Below are 15,430 nucleotides of genomic sequence, written 5' to 3' on the forward strand. Positions count from 1 at the left end.
ATTTTGTTTGTTTGGGATGGGGGGGAGGGGAGGGCTTGATCAGGTCTTGAAATGGAGGGACTTTTGTCTGCCTGTCCTGATTAATCCCCAGGGTATCCCGGGGTTAGAGGTAGAACGGACACCCTATAAAGGCAATGATCACTAGGTGGCTCCTTAACGAGCATGCTACCTTTTCAGGGGCCTGTGGTGGGTTATTTTGTCTGCTCCAAATAGGTAACCAAATTCTCAGGCCGAGAACTGTATAGCTTTCTGGGATTAAGATGACCTGCTTTGTAGGACCACAGAAATTTAGACCTAGCAGAGGCTTCTGGGATCAGTTCCATCTCTTCATTTGAGGAGAAGGAGAAGAAGCAGGAGTAGCCAGAGCAGTGGCCATAGGGCTTGCCCAAGGTCACACTCAAGGCGGTCATATTGCCGGGAGCTGGCCCTGATTTTGTGGCTCCTGTGCTGTGTCTCTTTCTCTTGAGGGTCAAGTACTCAGGGGCTTCGTGTTTCACCTCCTAGCCATACGTTGACTGAGAAGGGGCAGGCTTATCTGATTTCTCAGTGGCCTGTAATTCCCCCATATCTTGCTATGTTTGGCAGTGGGAAACGTCATCTTAGAAAGGTCGATAGGTGGGAAGGTTTTAATCTGTGACCTGCAGGAGAGCCCTATGGGCTGGAGCAGGACCAAGTCAGGTGAAGGCCTGGGGGGTAGGGCCCCAGACCCTTTCATGCCCCCACTTGGAGGGAGAGGGGCTCTGCTTCTTATGACCTGGGGAGTCTGTCTGACTAGAGATGTCACCTTGCATCGGAGTTGAAACATGTCAGGACTTACTCCAGTTTTAAAGATTTCATTTTTAAGTAATCTCTACACCCAGAGTGGGGCTCAGACTCACAGCTCTGAGGTCAACAATTGCACGCTCCTCTAGCCAGGTACCATAGGACCTGGTCCAGTTTTAACGTAAAGGCCAGTGCTGCTCCTGACGGGTCAGTGATCGTGGGAGAAATGGCCCAACGCTGTTTCATCCGGGCTGTCCTGATTTCTTTGGGGTGGTCGATCTGTGGTTTATATTCACCCATGAAGACCACGTCTTGCTTCTACCTGCCTTCTCTGTGAGTGGACCTTATTTTGTGTTTCTCTTTACGCCCGACTTCCCGCAGCAAGTTCATGCTCATTGGCCAGGTGTCCGTCCTCCACCTTCCGTGACAGATTCGACCACTTGACTCAACTCTGCACTTTTGGGGCTTTTGTTTTTGGTGAATGAGGGGGTCCCTTGACCTTCAGACCCTCATACAATCCCTCCTCCCCCCCTCCTCTTTCCTTTCCCCTTTTGCCCCCTTTCGATTTCCAGATGTGACAAGCTGGAGGGAGGGCGGTGGGCGAAACATAATTTCTGCCACGTCTCTGAGCGCCTCCCCGACTGAGCTGGGCAGCAGGAACTCGAGTGCGGGAGACGGAGCCCCCTCCTCGGCATGTACCAGCGATTCTAAGGACCCCTCTCTCCGCCCGGCTCAGCCTGTCCGCAAAGGGGCTTCACAGTTCATGGGAAATGTATACCACCCACCTACATACCATGACATGCTTCCTGCTTTTGTAAGTTTTCAGAGTGTGCATATTTTTTTTTCCCATGGAGTCGGATTGCTTGCGAAGGCAGAACCTACTCTAAGTGGTTGAATATCCACCTCGGTTCCCCCTCCCAGTGTCTTTGCCCCGATATACCCTGCCTTGGAAGTGTCCGTTACTTCTGCGTTTGCTCTCCCCCTTTTCAGATCTTAAGGGTCTTCGGCTTCTTTCCCTGGTGATGTAGATACTGTGTCAGCCTTGGTTCTTTAGAAAAAGGAGAGGCAGGCATTGCCCCGGACACCACAAGTCCCCAGGTTCACTTACTGACGGCAGGAAACAGATGGGGGAGATGGTGGTAGGATTAACTGGGAAGTTCCAAGACTTGCCTATCTCTTTTTCCCATTTTCTATTTTTCCCAAACAAATTCGAATGCAAGGGGAACTTAGAATTTGAGCCATTACCGGAAAATCCTGTTCATTGATGTTATGTTTCAGATGTGTTCGCCACAGTCATCAGAGAACCAGGGTACCGTGGAACGAGGACCTTTCCCCCTCCCCCAGCTCCGTCTTGAGCCCCGTGTCCCTTTTAGACAGTTCCAGATGAATGACCAAGATGGGTAAGGCTACTGCATTAATAGTCCCGTGTGTAGAAATTGCCCCCGGTGGTTGTATTGCACAACATCGTGGGCTCATGTGCGAAGGTGTCTTGTCTCCTGGAGACTCTGAAAACCAACTCAGAGCTCCAGGGTGTGTGGGGTGGCTGGGATCTGGAGCTAGACGAGGTTGTATTATGATCGCAAGTTCTTGACAGAGTTGGAAGTTTTGGCGTGTGTTTGTGGCTGCTACGCTGGGCATTAGTGCCGAGTGTATAAAACTGTGGAATGAAGCGATACTCTCTGGGACGTATTTGTTCGGCATAGGTTTCTTTTATCTTTTCATTATTAGTTTCTTTTAACTTTTTTAAGTTTCTTCATTTATTTTGAGAGACCGAGACCATGCGAGTGGGGGAGGGGTAGAGAAAGAGGGAGACGGAATCCCGAGCAGGCTCCGCACTGCCAGCGCAGAGCCTGCCGTGGGGCTCAAACCCGCAAAACCAAGAGATCATGACCTGACCCGAAACCAAGAGTCGGACGCTTAACCGACTGACCCCCCCCCCCCCCCGGCGCCCCCGTTAGAAGTTTTTTTTTTTTTCTTTTTTTCCCTTAAAGGAGAGGATTTAAATATTAAATGCAACCATGAACCTTTGCAATGTGGGACATATTTTTGGAAAAGTATTGGCTTTTGCTTCCATCTGTGCACTTGACACGAGGCCAGATCTTTACTCTTCTCACCCTCATCAGAAAAGAAAGCAGGCTGGGAACGACTCGGCCCATCCGCCCGCTGAGGCAGCTGGTGGGACGGGCGCCGCGGCCCACGATCATCAACGCGGAAAACCTGAAGGGCCTGGACGACCTGGACGCCGACGCCGACGACGGTTGGGCAGGTGGGTTGTGGGGCTTTCAGGGTCGGGGTCGCCTCTGCTTTCCAGGGCTGAAGGCCCCCCGGCAGCAAGGTGTGCGTCCCTCAGCCAGCCACCTCGCCAGTGGTGACTTCCTCTCTGAGCACTGACTCCTGTTGGCCTTTGGTCTTGATCTCAGATCCATGGGAGATTTTGTTAACTTGCCAAAAAGACTTTTTGGAATGGGAAAGTTAAACAGAACCGTAAATGGGGTAATGAGCCCCCAGCTTCCCATCACCTAGCTTCAACAACTACCGTGCCCCGTCCGCCAACCTGATGATTTTGTCTTAAAATCGTTTTTATTTGCGTTCACGTACATGTGAATTCCATCGACAGGTGCCCATTTTAATGATGCAGTTTTGACAAACGGATACATGTGTGCCGAATGTCCCCCCTCCCCCGCCCCCCCCAGACGTCCCCCCCCCAACTCCCCGCTCCCACCCCAGGGCCTCCCCTCTCCTGAGGGGAGTTCCTATCGAATAGTACGTTCATTCAGTCAGTACCCAGGAGTGAATTGTTAGGTCGGAGGGAAGGTGTGTGATCGGGCCCGTGAGACCCACCTAAACCTTTCTCCACGGTGGCTGTGGGGAACGCGGGTCCCCTGTATCCTCACGACGCTTCCACGTGATTAGTCTTTTTAATTTTAGCCCTTCTGGTGGGTGTGTAGTGGTGTCTCATTGTGCGTTTCATTTGCATTTTGCTGATGACTAATGCTGATGAATAAGTTTTCTTGTGTTATTTGGCAACTGGTAGATTTTCTCGTTTCTTTGAGCGGTAGGTTACAAGTAAGTCATGGATACGAGTCCTTGGCCACTTAACTTTTTACAAATATTTCCCCCATTGCTTGTCTTGTTGGTTCATTTTTTTTAGCACTGTTTTGATGAGCAGTTTTTTTTTATTTTGATGAAGGTTAATTTGTAAGTTTGTGTTTTCTATGGTTTCTTTTGCGTCCTATCTGAAAATCTTCGTCTCTCCCTGACAGCAAAGATAATCCCTTATTTTCTATAGTTTCAACCCTTGTTTTGGGGTCTGTGATTTACGTGGAATTAATTCTTGTACATAAGATGGAGTTGAGGCTCGTTTTAATCCGGCGGGATATCCGGTTCCGCACCATTTGTTGGGAGAACTTTCCTCTGCCTATTGAATTGCTTTGGCACCTGCCAAAAATCAATTGACCAGATAAGTGTGGATCTATTTCTGGATGCTGTTTGTGTCCTGGATGTATTGATTCATTCATGCCACCACCACACTGTCGCTCTATAGTAAGTCTTAAAGTTCAGGTAGCGTAAGCTTTCTGGCCTTGTTCCCTTTCATGTTATTTGACTGTAAGGTCTTTTCATTCCCATATAAATTTAGGATCAGCCTGTCAGTATTTACAAAAAGCCTAGAGGCATTTTGGGTAGGACAGCGTCGAATATATTTCTGGATAGATGATACCTTGGATCTCCCATCCAGGAACTTGGGTGAATCTCTGACTTTCTTCAGTTCTGTTTCAGTTTTCAGTGTTGGAGGTCTTGAACATCTTCTGTTGAGTTTATTCCTAAGTAGTTGATGTTGTTTGGATGCTGCTGTAAATGGCATTGATTTTTTTTTTTTAAGTGTAAATTTATTTCTTATGTTTGGTGTTCCTGTAGATAATACAGTTGATTTTTGTGTGTGGACCCTGTTGTAGGCACTTTGCTGAATACGCTCTTTAGTTTTACTAGTTTCTGTTGATTTCTTAGAATTTCTAAGATTTTTTTTTTTTTTTTTTTTTTAGAGGGAAAGAGCGAGAGAGTGCACACACCACACAAGGGGGGAAGGAGGAGAGGGAGGGAGAGAATCCCAAGCAGCCTCCACACTCAGTGTGGAGCCCACGTGGGGCTCTAGTTCCCATGACCTGAACTGAAATCAAGACTTGCATGCTTAACCAACTGAGCCACCCAGACACCCCTATTTCTTAGAATTTTCTACATAAACCATCATGTTGTCTATAAATAGGGATGGTTTTATGTTTCTTTTTCAGATTATATGCCTTTTATTTCTTTTTTCCTTTTTTTTTTTTTTTTTTAATGTTTGTTTTTGAGAAAGAGAGTGGGAAAGGGGCAGAGAGAGAGAGGGAGACAGAATGCGAAGCAGGCTCCAGGCTCCGAGCTGTCAGCACAGAGCCTGACGTGGGGCTCGAACCCACGAACTGTGAGATCATGACCTGAGCCTCAGCTTAACCGACTGAGCCACCCAGGCGCCCCCTACCTTTTATTTCTTGCCTAAATGCTGTGTGGTACTTCCAGGACAGGGTTGTTTCAAGTTCTTTGTTCCTGATCTTGTGGAGAAAGCGTTTAGTGTTTCACCATTAAATCTGATGTCAGCTGTAGGGTTTGGGTGTTCTTTATCAGATTGAGGGTTTCCTTGTATTTCTGGCTTGCTGAATGTTTTCTAAATCACGAATGGGTATTGAATTTTGTGAAATAAATTTTCCTGTGCTGTGATTATAAGGTTTTTCTCCTTTATTTTGGTAATCTGGTGGATATTTTTCTTTCTTCTTTCTTTCTTTCTTTCTTTCTTTCTTTCTTTCTTTCTTTCTTTCTTTCTCCTTCCTTCCTTCCTTCCTGCCTGCCTTCCTTCCTTCCTTCCTTCCTTCCTTCCTTCCTTCCTTTTATGTACATGAGCAGGGAAGAGAAGAGGGGAGAGAGAGAGAGAGAGAGAGGAAAAAAAAAAAGAGAATATTCCAAGCAGGCTCCCTGTTCAGCATTGAGTCTGATGCTGGGCTCAGTCCCACGACCCTGGGATCATGACCTGAGCCGAAATCAAGAGTTAGATGCTCAACCTACTGAGCCACCCAGGTGCCCTGCACCAACTGATTTTTTTAATGCTAAACCAACCTGGCATTCCTAGACTAAGCTACACCTTTTTGTATACCTAGATTCAATGTGCTGATATTTTATTAAGGTTCTTGGCCTCCATGTCCATGGTGGATATTGGTCTATAATTTTCTTTTTTTTTTTTTAATTTCTTTGTTGGGCTCATAAGATGAGTTGGAAAATGTTCCTTCTCTACTTTCTGAAAGAGTTTCTGTAAGTTTGGCATTATTTCTCCCATAAATGCTTGATAGAATTCACCAGTGAAATAACCTGGCGCTGGTATTTTCTTCGTGGTGACATTTGTGATAATTTCTGTGAGTAGTTAATGGGGCTGCTCAGATTCCCTTTGTTGTTTTGTGTCAATATTGGTAAGTTGTGCTTTTCAAGGGATTTATTTGTTCTTTGTGATTGAATTTATTGGTATAAAGTTGATAGCAATTCCTTTTCTTTCTGATGTCTGTAAGCTCTGTAGTGATGGACTTCTTTCTTTCTCATTAATTGGGTAATCTGTATTCTTCTTTTTCTTACTTATGCCAAGGGCTTATTGGTTTTATTAATCTTTTACTAAAAGGCAGTTTTGGGCTTTCATCTTCTCCGTTGTTGGATTGTTTCTATTTCATTTTATCTGTTCATTTTAATTATTGGGGCTCTCTAGATTTCTAATTTAATTCCATTATAGTCAGAGAGCATGCACTGTATGATTTCAGTTCTTTTCAGCTTACTGAGACTTGTTTTATGATCAGAACATGATCTTTCTTCATGAATATTCCAAGTGCGTTTGAAAAGAGTGCGTATTCTACGGTTGTTGATTATTACATTCTGTAAATCTCAATTTAGTCACTATCAAGGTTGTGGAATGTGTCTTTTAGACCTTACATAGTTACTGATGTTTTTGTATGATCCTCTCAGACAATGAAGCATTAAATTCTCCACTGTGACTGTGGATTTATCTGTTTCTCCCTTTAATTCTATCAGTTTCTGCTTCATTGATTTCAAAGCTATTGTTAGGCATATGCACAGTTATAATTTTTAGGAGTTGACACATTGACCCTTGGTATTGTTTGCAGATGTCCTTTATCATTGGAAGTGCTTCTTGGAGTCTGTCTTGTCCTGTGTTCCTACTGCTCTGGTGTTACTATGTAAACGGTGTGTCTTTTTTCTTTAATCCTTTTCCTTTCAACCCATTTGTGGTTGTATTTCAACGGATGATCTAGACAGCATATAGTTGCCCTTGCTTTTTCATTAAATCTGCTTTGTAATTGATTGGGCTTTTTGCCTTTTTACTAAGATACGGTGCATATAACGAATTTCATATACTGTAACATGTACCCATTGATCTTTAGTATATTGACAAGTTTGTGCAACCATTTCCACTGTCCAGTTCGAGAACATTCTCCTCAGCCACAAAAGAAGTGTTGTATCATTAACCGTCACTCTCACTTACCCCCCAGCCCCGCACACAGCCTCTGGCAACCACTGAGCTACTTTCTATCTCTGTGGTTTTGCTTATTCTGGACATTTCGTATAAATGGAAGCACCAGTATAGAATGTGGCCTTTCACGTCTGGCTTCTCTCACTGAGCTTGTTTTTCAAGGTTTGTCGTGTTGAGGGGGTGTGTCTGCATTCATTTTTTTTTTTTTAAATGTTTGTTTATTTTTGAGAGTTAGACAAAGCACGAGTGGGAGAGGGGCAGAGAGAGAGGGAGACACAGAATTGGAAGCAGGCCCCAGGCTCTGCGCTGTCAGCACAGAGCCCGATGCGGGGCTTGAACTCACGAACCACAAGATCATGACCTGAGCTGAAGTCGGTCACCCGGCTGACGGAGCCACCCAGGCGCCCCTGTCTGCATTCATTTTTGTGGCCAAAGTACCATTCCCCTGTGTGGATCTCCCACAGCGTGTGTGCCCACTTGCCCGCTGATGGGCACTTTCTGCCCCTGAGCTGCTCAGGCTGGGGAGTGCCCTAGGGCACAAGCAGCAGCCCACGAATCACGCTGGCCAAGTGTCTGTGTTGCCAGATGGATCTGGGTCCTGTCTGGTTTTTGCCTGCTTGCCTTCGTTCACTCTTCCGCACCTTCCAATATGATTCCAAAATACTTTGTCCAGATTTAAGAACTGTCCTCTGTGGGAAGGTTAATCTGACGGGGCCGCCTTGCTGTCACCCGAAGCCGGAGCTGTCCCTCACTTGATCTGCAGTGTCTGTCTGGTGGTTGCGGTTGGCTGGGTGGCCCTCCTCCTCAGCTGGGCCAGGACGAGCTCCGACCGGAGGAAGCCCCCCCCACCCCCACCCCTCGCCCCGTGTGGCGCTCTTGGCGCTGCTGAGTCTTGGCTTTGCCCGTTCTCCCTGGCCCTCCCCGGTTACAGGTCTTCATGAGGAAGTGGACTACTCCGAGAAACTGAAGTTCAGTGATGATGAAGAGGAGGAGGAAGTTGGGAAGGACGGCAGGCCCAAGTGGTAAGGATGCCCCCCAGCCCTGCTCGTGGCACCGCGCCCCGGGGCTTGACCGCGGCCGGAGGCGCACGCATCAGTGCCGGTCGCCGTGCCAGGCGCATTGCCTCGTCGCCCCGGCAGCCTCGCTGGGGCAGATTCGGTTTCCGTTCTGCGGATGGCACAGCCGTGCGGGACGGGAGCCAGGGTGCGCTGGCGGGGTGGCTGGCGGGCCGGCTGAGTCCCGGCGGTTTCAGCCGCTGTGCCGGGGTCCCCCCCCCCCCCCCCCGAGTGTGTGTGTCTACGCCGCTTGTTGCACAGATCGCTTCTGTGGGTGTGGTGCCCAGAAGGGCTTCTCTAGCCAAGCACATTTGGGAAACCACCAGGGTTCAACTTACCCCTTTACTCCGGGGTCGTGCGTGCTGGAGTGCACATCAGGGCTCTCGGGAGAAGCACCGGACGGGGGATGCGAGGCTTCCGGAGCTTCCTCGACCCCTTCGGTCTTCCCTTTTCTGGGTCATTTCGTTGGGCTCATTTTACTTATGACGCCTTTTGCAAAATCACCGCATTGTAGTCTGGTCCCTCTAGTTTTTGTTGTGATAGATTGATGGTAGAACGAATGGCTAGGACTTTTTATTCTTATTATTTACTTATTTTAAGTTTATTTATTTTGCGGTAGAACATGAACAAGGGAGGGGCAGAGAGAGAGAGAATCCTAAGCGGGCCCTGCACCGTCAGCATGGAGGCCGATGTGGGGCTCGAACTCACAAACTGTGAGATCATGCGTGACCTGAGCCGAAACCAAGAATCGGATGCTTAGCCGCCTGAGCCACCCAGGCGCCCTGTTTTTATTATTTTTGGAGTAAACTCCATCCCTAACGCGGGGCTCGAACTCCCAATCCTGAGATCAAGAGTCACACTTTGTATGCACTGAACCAGCCAGGTGTCTGTGGCTAGTACTTTTTTTTTTTTTAATTTTTAATTTTTTTTTATTTTTATTTTTGAGACAGAGACAGAGCATGAGCAGGGGAGGGGCAGAGAGAGAGGGAGACACAGAATCCGAAGCAGGCTCGGGGCTCTGAGCTGTCATCACAGAGCCCGACGCGGGGCTCAAACTCACGGAGTGGGAGATCATGACCTGAGCGGAAGTCGAACACTCAACCGACTGAGCCACCCAGGCGCCTCTGGTTCTTTTTAAATAGTACCTACAGCTGCATTAATTTGCTTTTTATTTATTTATGTTGAATACCAGCAAATATGGATGCTGTCTTTTGTATGGAATTGCCTATGTTCTTTGCATATTTATTTATTAGACTTAATGTATTTCCTTTAAAATGTGATCAATGTTATATATTGTTTAGATATTAATGCTTTGCTGTTTTTCCTTAAAAATTTTTTTTTTAATTTTTTTTCAAAAAAAAATTTTTTAACGTTTATTTATTTTTGAGACAGAGAGAGACAGAGCATGAGCAGGGGAGGGTCAGAGAGAGAGGGAGACACAGAATCTGAAACGGGCTCCAGGCTCTGAGCTGTCAGCACAGAGCCCGATGGGGGGCTTGAACTCACGGACCGTGAGATCATGACCTGAGCTGAAGTCGGCCGCTTAACCGACTGAGCCACCCAGGCGCCCCCCAAAAAAATTTTTTTTAATGTTTATTTTTGAGAGAGAGAGAGAGACAGAACCCAAGTAGAGGAGGGGCAGGGAAAGAGGGAGACACAGAATCCAAAGTAGGCTCCAGGCTCCAAGCCCTGACATGGGGCTTAAACTCACAAACTGTAAGATCATGACCTGAGCTGAAGTCAGACGCTCAACTGACTGAGCCACCCAGGCACCCCTTGATGTTTTTTTCCTTTTGTCTATTTTATTGTCTATAACTGAATGTTCAGAGGGCCAAGTTTGCGAGCCTTGGGGTTGTTTTTTTTTGTTTTTTTTTTTTTTGCTTATTCGATGTTCCTCCCTTCAAAGCTGTTCTAGAGGGAGCTGGTAGTGACCTTCTGCTAATTTTTCTCTGATACACAAACAGTTAACTATTTGAGGCTTTTCTAATTTATTTGTTTATTTGTTTTTTTTAATTTTTTTTTTCAACGTTTATTTATTTTTGGGACAGAGAGACAGAGCATGAACGGGGGAGGGGCAGAGAGAGAGGAAGCACAGAATCGGAAACAGGCTCCAGGCTCTGAGCCATCAGCCCAGAGCCTGACACGGGGCTCGAACTCCCGGACCGCGAGATCGTGACCTGGCTGAAGTCGGACACTTAACTGACTGCGCCACCCAGGCGCCCCTTTTCTAATTTATTTTAATGCTGTGTGATTTTAACTGAAGTTTTAGATGCACTTGGGAAAATATCTTGTGGGTCACTTCTTGGAACACTAAGCTCAGAAGGAATTGTGAGCAAGAATTTAAATCAAAAGCAAAGACATAAAATATTACAGACTTCTGGAACAGTAGGACACTCTGTTCCTTGTCTCTTTTGGTTGATGTGAATTGGATATTCAACCAAAAGAGTTAGGCATGGATTTGGACGCGGCTTTGCTAATGTGACCAAGGACATCTCAAATTGAGAATCCCCAGACCCCCCCCACCCCCACCCCACCCTGCTGAACCTGATCTTTCCACGGTGTTCTTTGAGCTGGTTGTGAGTCTCCTCCTCCAAGCTCCCAGGTCTTCCTTACATCTTGTCTCCCCACCTGTGACGGCTTCCTGACACTTCCCTGGATCCCAGCCCTTCCCGCTCACTGTCTCTGGCTCACTGGGACCTCATCCTTTCTTTTCCAGACCACTCAGAGGTTAGCCGGCTCGCCTCCTTCCTTCACACTGTGCCCTTGTCATCTTTCCTGGGGGGTCGGGAGCCTCGTGTGGTTTCTGCGCCTTTCAAGGTGAAGGCAGTAGTCACTAGCACTTAGTGCCCTGCCGTGACCTCAGCCACCTCCGCAGCCTCATTCCACCCCCCCCCCCCCCCCCCCCCGCCGGTGTGTGTGTGGACACCTGCGGACACGCACGTGCGGGCCACACCTGACTCCCTGCTTTTCTCGGAACTCCTTGATGTGTGCTGGGCACTTGTTTTGCATACACGAGGTGCTTGGTAAATGCACACAGTGTTTTTCCCTGGTGCCTTTGTTTCCTCCGCGGCAGGTAAAGGTGAGCACGGTCTGGATCTCCATTCCCTCCGAGCCTCCCTTTGGAACCTCTCCCCTTTCTCACGTGGAGTCTGCTCTGCTTTCCTCCTCTTGGTCTCTGTTACGGCATTATTCAGTGAGCCTTCTTTTGCTATTTTGAGGAAAATCGACCGAGCACCTCCTTTAGGCAAAGCACAGGGAAGGAGCCCTGGTGTGAGGAAAGAGACCTTCCTCTGGGATCTTAGGTTCCAGTCTAGTCACTCCTCCTGGGAAGGCAGCTCCCCAGCCTCTCTGACACTCCGTTACCACCCCTTTAAAATGGGGGTGAGGACTTGTTTTCCCGTAAACCAAGTAATGGGTGTGAAACATCCTGCCCAGAGCTTTGTGTGCAAGAGGGACTTGGTAAATGTTGGTGCCACCGGATTGTGGTGTTCTGGGCGTGTCCTCTCAGCCGTGAGGGGCTGGGTCTGTTCGAGGGAAGGACAACTGGTATGTGGGCAGCTGGCTTCGGAATTCCTGAGGCCCTGTGACGGGTAAGATCAGACCGCACTGGGGCTGAATGGGAAAACTCACATTCACTGTGGTTTGTCCTAGGAACAGTTGGGACCCCCGACGGCAGCGGCAGTTGTCAATGAGCTCCGCGGACAGTGCTGATGCTAAGCGTCCCCAAGAGGAAGGAAAGGACTGGGGTGAAGCAGTGGGTGTGGCCCGTGTTGTCCGCAAAGTGCCAGAACCTCAGCCACCTTCTAGGAAGCTTCACAGCTGGGCATCTGGCCCAGACTACCAGGTATCGTGGGTACTGGAGGGGTTCTGTGCATGTGATTAGCTTGGAAGGTGCACACGCGTACATAGAAGTCCTAGGTGGACGTTTCTTTCTCCTGTTTTAATTAAAAAAAAAAAAAAAATTGTCTGAAAATTTCAAAACAGTTACAGACTTACAGAAAAGCTGGAAGCTGGATACAAAGGATATTTTTCTCTGAACCTTTTGTAGAGTGAGTTGCCGGGCTGACCAGGCCCTGTCACCGCGGAACACGTTGGCATCTATTTTCTACCTCCTGGGTGGCCTCAGTCAAAACTAGGAAGGTAGCGTCGATAACCACTGCCATCTGATCCCCAGACCCCCTCCGTCTTGTACCACTTGTGTCACTGGTGTTCTTTGTACGGAAGAATCGGTGCAGAGTCACATGCCGCCCTCAGTCTAGGATAGCCCCTCAGCCTTCCTTAACGTTCAGGACTTGGACACTTGTGGGGACTGTAAGCCAGTTATTTTGTAGAATGTACCTCAAGTGGGGTTGGTTTGGTGCTTCCTCACGATTAGGTTCAAGGTTTCCGTTTGTGGCTAGAATCTCTCAGGAGTGACACTGGCTCATATTGCCTCCCGCCAGGTCACTGATTCCACTCTGCCCGCCTGCTGACAGCCTTCACTCTGATCTCTCGACTAAGGTTATAATGTCTGCCGAACTTCACGCTGTGGGGTTTCTCTCTTCCACATTCGTAATTGATGAGAATTTTGTGGGGAGATACTTTGAGGCTATGAATGTCCTGTTTCTTATGAAACTTCGAATTTATTTATTGATACCAGTGGGTTATGATCTGTGCCTCTGATTGTTGGCTCTGAAGCCCCAAGTATTTTTGGTTTGGCTGTTGGGAACCTCTTCAAGCTGCATCTGTCTTTATGTGTCTCCATTCTTATGGAGCAAATCCCTTGCTTGCTGATTAGACAAGTTGGCTTTTTTTTCTTTTCTTTTTTTTTTCTCTCTCTCTCTTTTCTTTCCCTTTCAAAAAAATTTTTTTTTCAGGCCCACCAGGAGAACCTTTCCCAAGCTCATTTTGTCCTTACCCTGCCTTGGTCTGGAATCAGCCCTTGTGATATTGAGAAACCAATATGTGGTCACCAGGAGTGCTCACTGCTCTTGGGTCCTTTTGGTGGACAGAGTGAGGAAATGTGTGTGTATATATAGATATGTGCGTGCACACGTACGTACATGTTCGTGTTGTCTTTATTATTTACTCCTATATCTGCGTGGAGAACTATGAGTTCACAGTAATATCTCTGGTCCCACACATTCCAACCTAGTTCTCTCCCACCGCGTATCTGTAACTCCTGTCTCCAACAGTGAGACACCTGTTCCCATTGTCCCCAGTATTCACACTTCCTCGATCAGCTCCCCTATACGTGACCCGTCTCCCATTTCTGCCCCCACCCTCTCTCCCTTGTAAAGATGCCCTCCTCACTCACTCAACCATCCGTGTTGTTCTCCCACTCCCAACCCCACAGATGCCCTGAATCTCCCCTCTAGGCCACCTCTCCTTATGAATTGCCTCCTCACCCAGCTTGATGGGGCTCTCACTCCCACACCAGCCACATCTCCACACGGACATCCTCCTCTCCCTGCCCGGGTTCCGACAACCTGCTCTTAGCCACCATGACTTCCTGGTGCCAGACGTGCCACACTTCATGACTTCATGACTTTGGGACTAGATTGTGCAGGAGGCACAGTATTAGGGGTAGAAAAGGCATTAATTTAAATATATTTGGGGGGAAAAAAAAAACAAAACAAACCTTGCTTTTTTTTTTGAGGGAGAGAGAGAGAGAGAGAGGGAGAGGGAGAGGGAGAGCTCACCAGCAGTGGACGGGCAGAGGAAAAGAGAGAGAAATCTTAAGCAGGCCCAGCCATGAGATCATTACCTGGGCCGAAATCAGGAGTCAGACTCCCAACTGACTGAGTCACCCAGGCACCCAAAACTTGCCATTTTTAATGCACTTTGCCATTTAAGGGAGTCTGGTTCCATATCTTATAAAATGAAAATACTTTATCTTCAGGTTTGTTTGTTTTTTTTAAATTGAGTACCAGGCACTGTGCTAGGTACAGGGGAAAACAAAAACGAAACAAAATTGACATAGAGCTAGGGCACCTGGGTGACTCAGTTAGTCAAGCAGCTGACCCTTGATTTTGGCTCAGGACATGATCTCCCAGGTTCATGAGATCAGCCCCCTCGTCGGGCTTTGCGCTGACTGGGTAGAGCCTGCTTGGGATTCTTTCTCTTTTCTCTCTCTCTCTCTCTCTCTCTCTCTCTCTCTCTCTCTCTCAAATAAACAAACATTAAAAAACAAATTGACACAGACCTATTCTTGGAAATTACCCTGCAATGAATCCAAATTTCGTTCATACATTGGGGTTGGTGAGTATTCAAAGAAGATTTCGTTTTGATCGCATAACAATGTGAATTAACTGAGTCGGGAAAGAAAAAATGTAGTTTTCTGCATTCTGATTTCTGAAAAGTTCAAGTATTTCGCAGAGCATGGAGTCTATGAAATGGTAGCTACCGTTAGGGGAGTTCGGAAAGGCACGTCAGCCGTCTCGATGGAAGTATTCATACGCTTTGAGTGCTGCGCCTTCCTCTCTGGGAGCACTGGGGGCTGATGGTGGAGGCTCTGTGGTGCCACTGTGCCCAGCGCTACAGAGCGCGGCCGGGGCTGGTCAAGGGCCACGTGAAGGGCAGTGCACACGTCGGCCCCAGTCACGTCGTGTGAAAGTACTTTCGCTTCCAGGTCAGAGGTTTCTGATCTTTTACAATTGTCACCGTTGTCTCTGGATTATGAGAAGCCGGCTCTCAGGAGGAAAAGTCCTTGACTGCGGTCACCGTGTCGCATAGCGCTTTTGCGGAGGGTTCACGAGCAGACCGGAGAAGGCCCGGACCGTGTTTGTTTATGTTTGAGGACTCGTGACACTTCTGTGCATCGCTAGCACTCAGAATGGGAAGCTGTGTGTTGTGACGGTCACCTCGCTGGAGTTCCAGTGGCTGGGGATCGGTTGAACTTGGCCGTCGTCCGTGCTGGTGCATATTCTGGGTGCTCCCTGCAGATCAGGGAGGAACCTTCCCGGTGTTGAGTGGGCTTCTCTCTGTTGCTGTCCGGTAACTGGTGACCGGTGAGAGAGACTCAGGAGTGGAGGAAGTCGCCAGAAGAGATGTTTTTAGATGAAGCGTCACTTTGTAACCG

At 47.9% G+C, this 15,430-nt stretch overlaps 1 protein-coding gene across 10 annotated transcripts in view; it reads left to right on the forward strand.

The window, feature by feature from the left end:
* The window catches only part of PRRC2B (proline rich coiled-coil 2B), a 90,495-nt gene that overhangs the window by 39,839 nt on the left and 35,226 nt on the right, over window positions 1–15,430 (forward strand). For 9 of the 10 annotated variants that reach the window (XM_047830977.1, XM_047830968.1, XM_047830973.1 and 6 more), the window contains exons 7-11: window positions 1,335–1,576; window positions 2,041–2,162; window positions 2,886–3,028; window positions 8,247–8,337; window positions 12,022–12,214. In XM_047830977.1, the coding sequence (XP_047686933.1) occupies window positions 1,335–1,576; window positions 2,041–2,162; window positions 2,886–3,028; window positions 8,247–8,337; window positions 12,022–12,214 (791 nt within the window). The remainder of the gene's footprint in view (window positions 1–1,334; window positions 1,577–2,040; window positions 2,163–2,885; window positions 3,029–8,246; window positions 8,338–12,021; window positions 12,215–15,430) is intronic. The other variant, XM_047830976.1, reaches the window with a different exon arrangement.

This window comes from Prionailurus viverrinus, chromosome D4, assembly GCF_022837055.1.
Source record: "Prionailurus viverrinus isolate Anna chromosome D4, UM_Priviv_1.0, whole genome shotgun sequence".
Taxonomy (NCBI): Eukaryota; Metazoa; Chordata; class Mammalia; order Carnivora; family Felidae; genus Prionailurus; species Prionailurus viverrinus.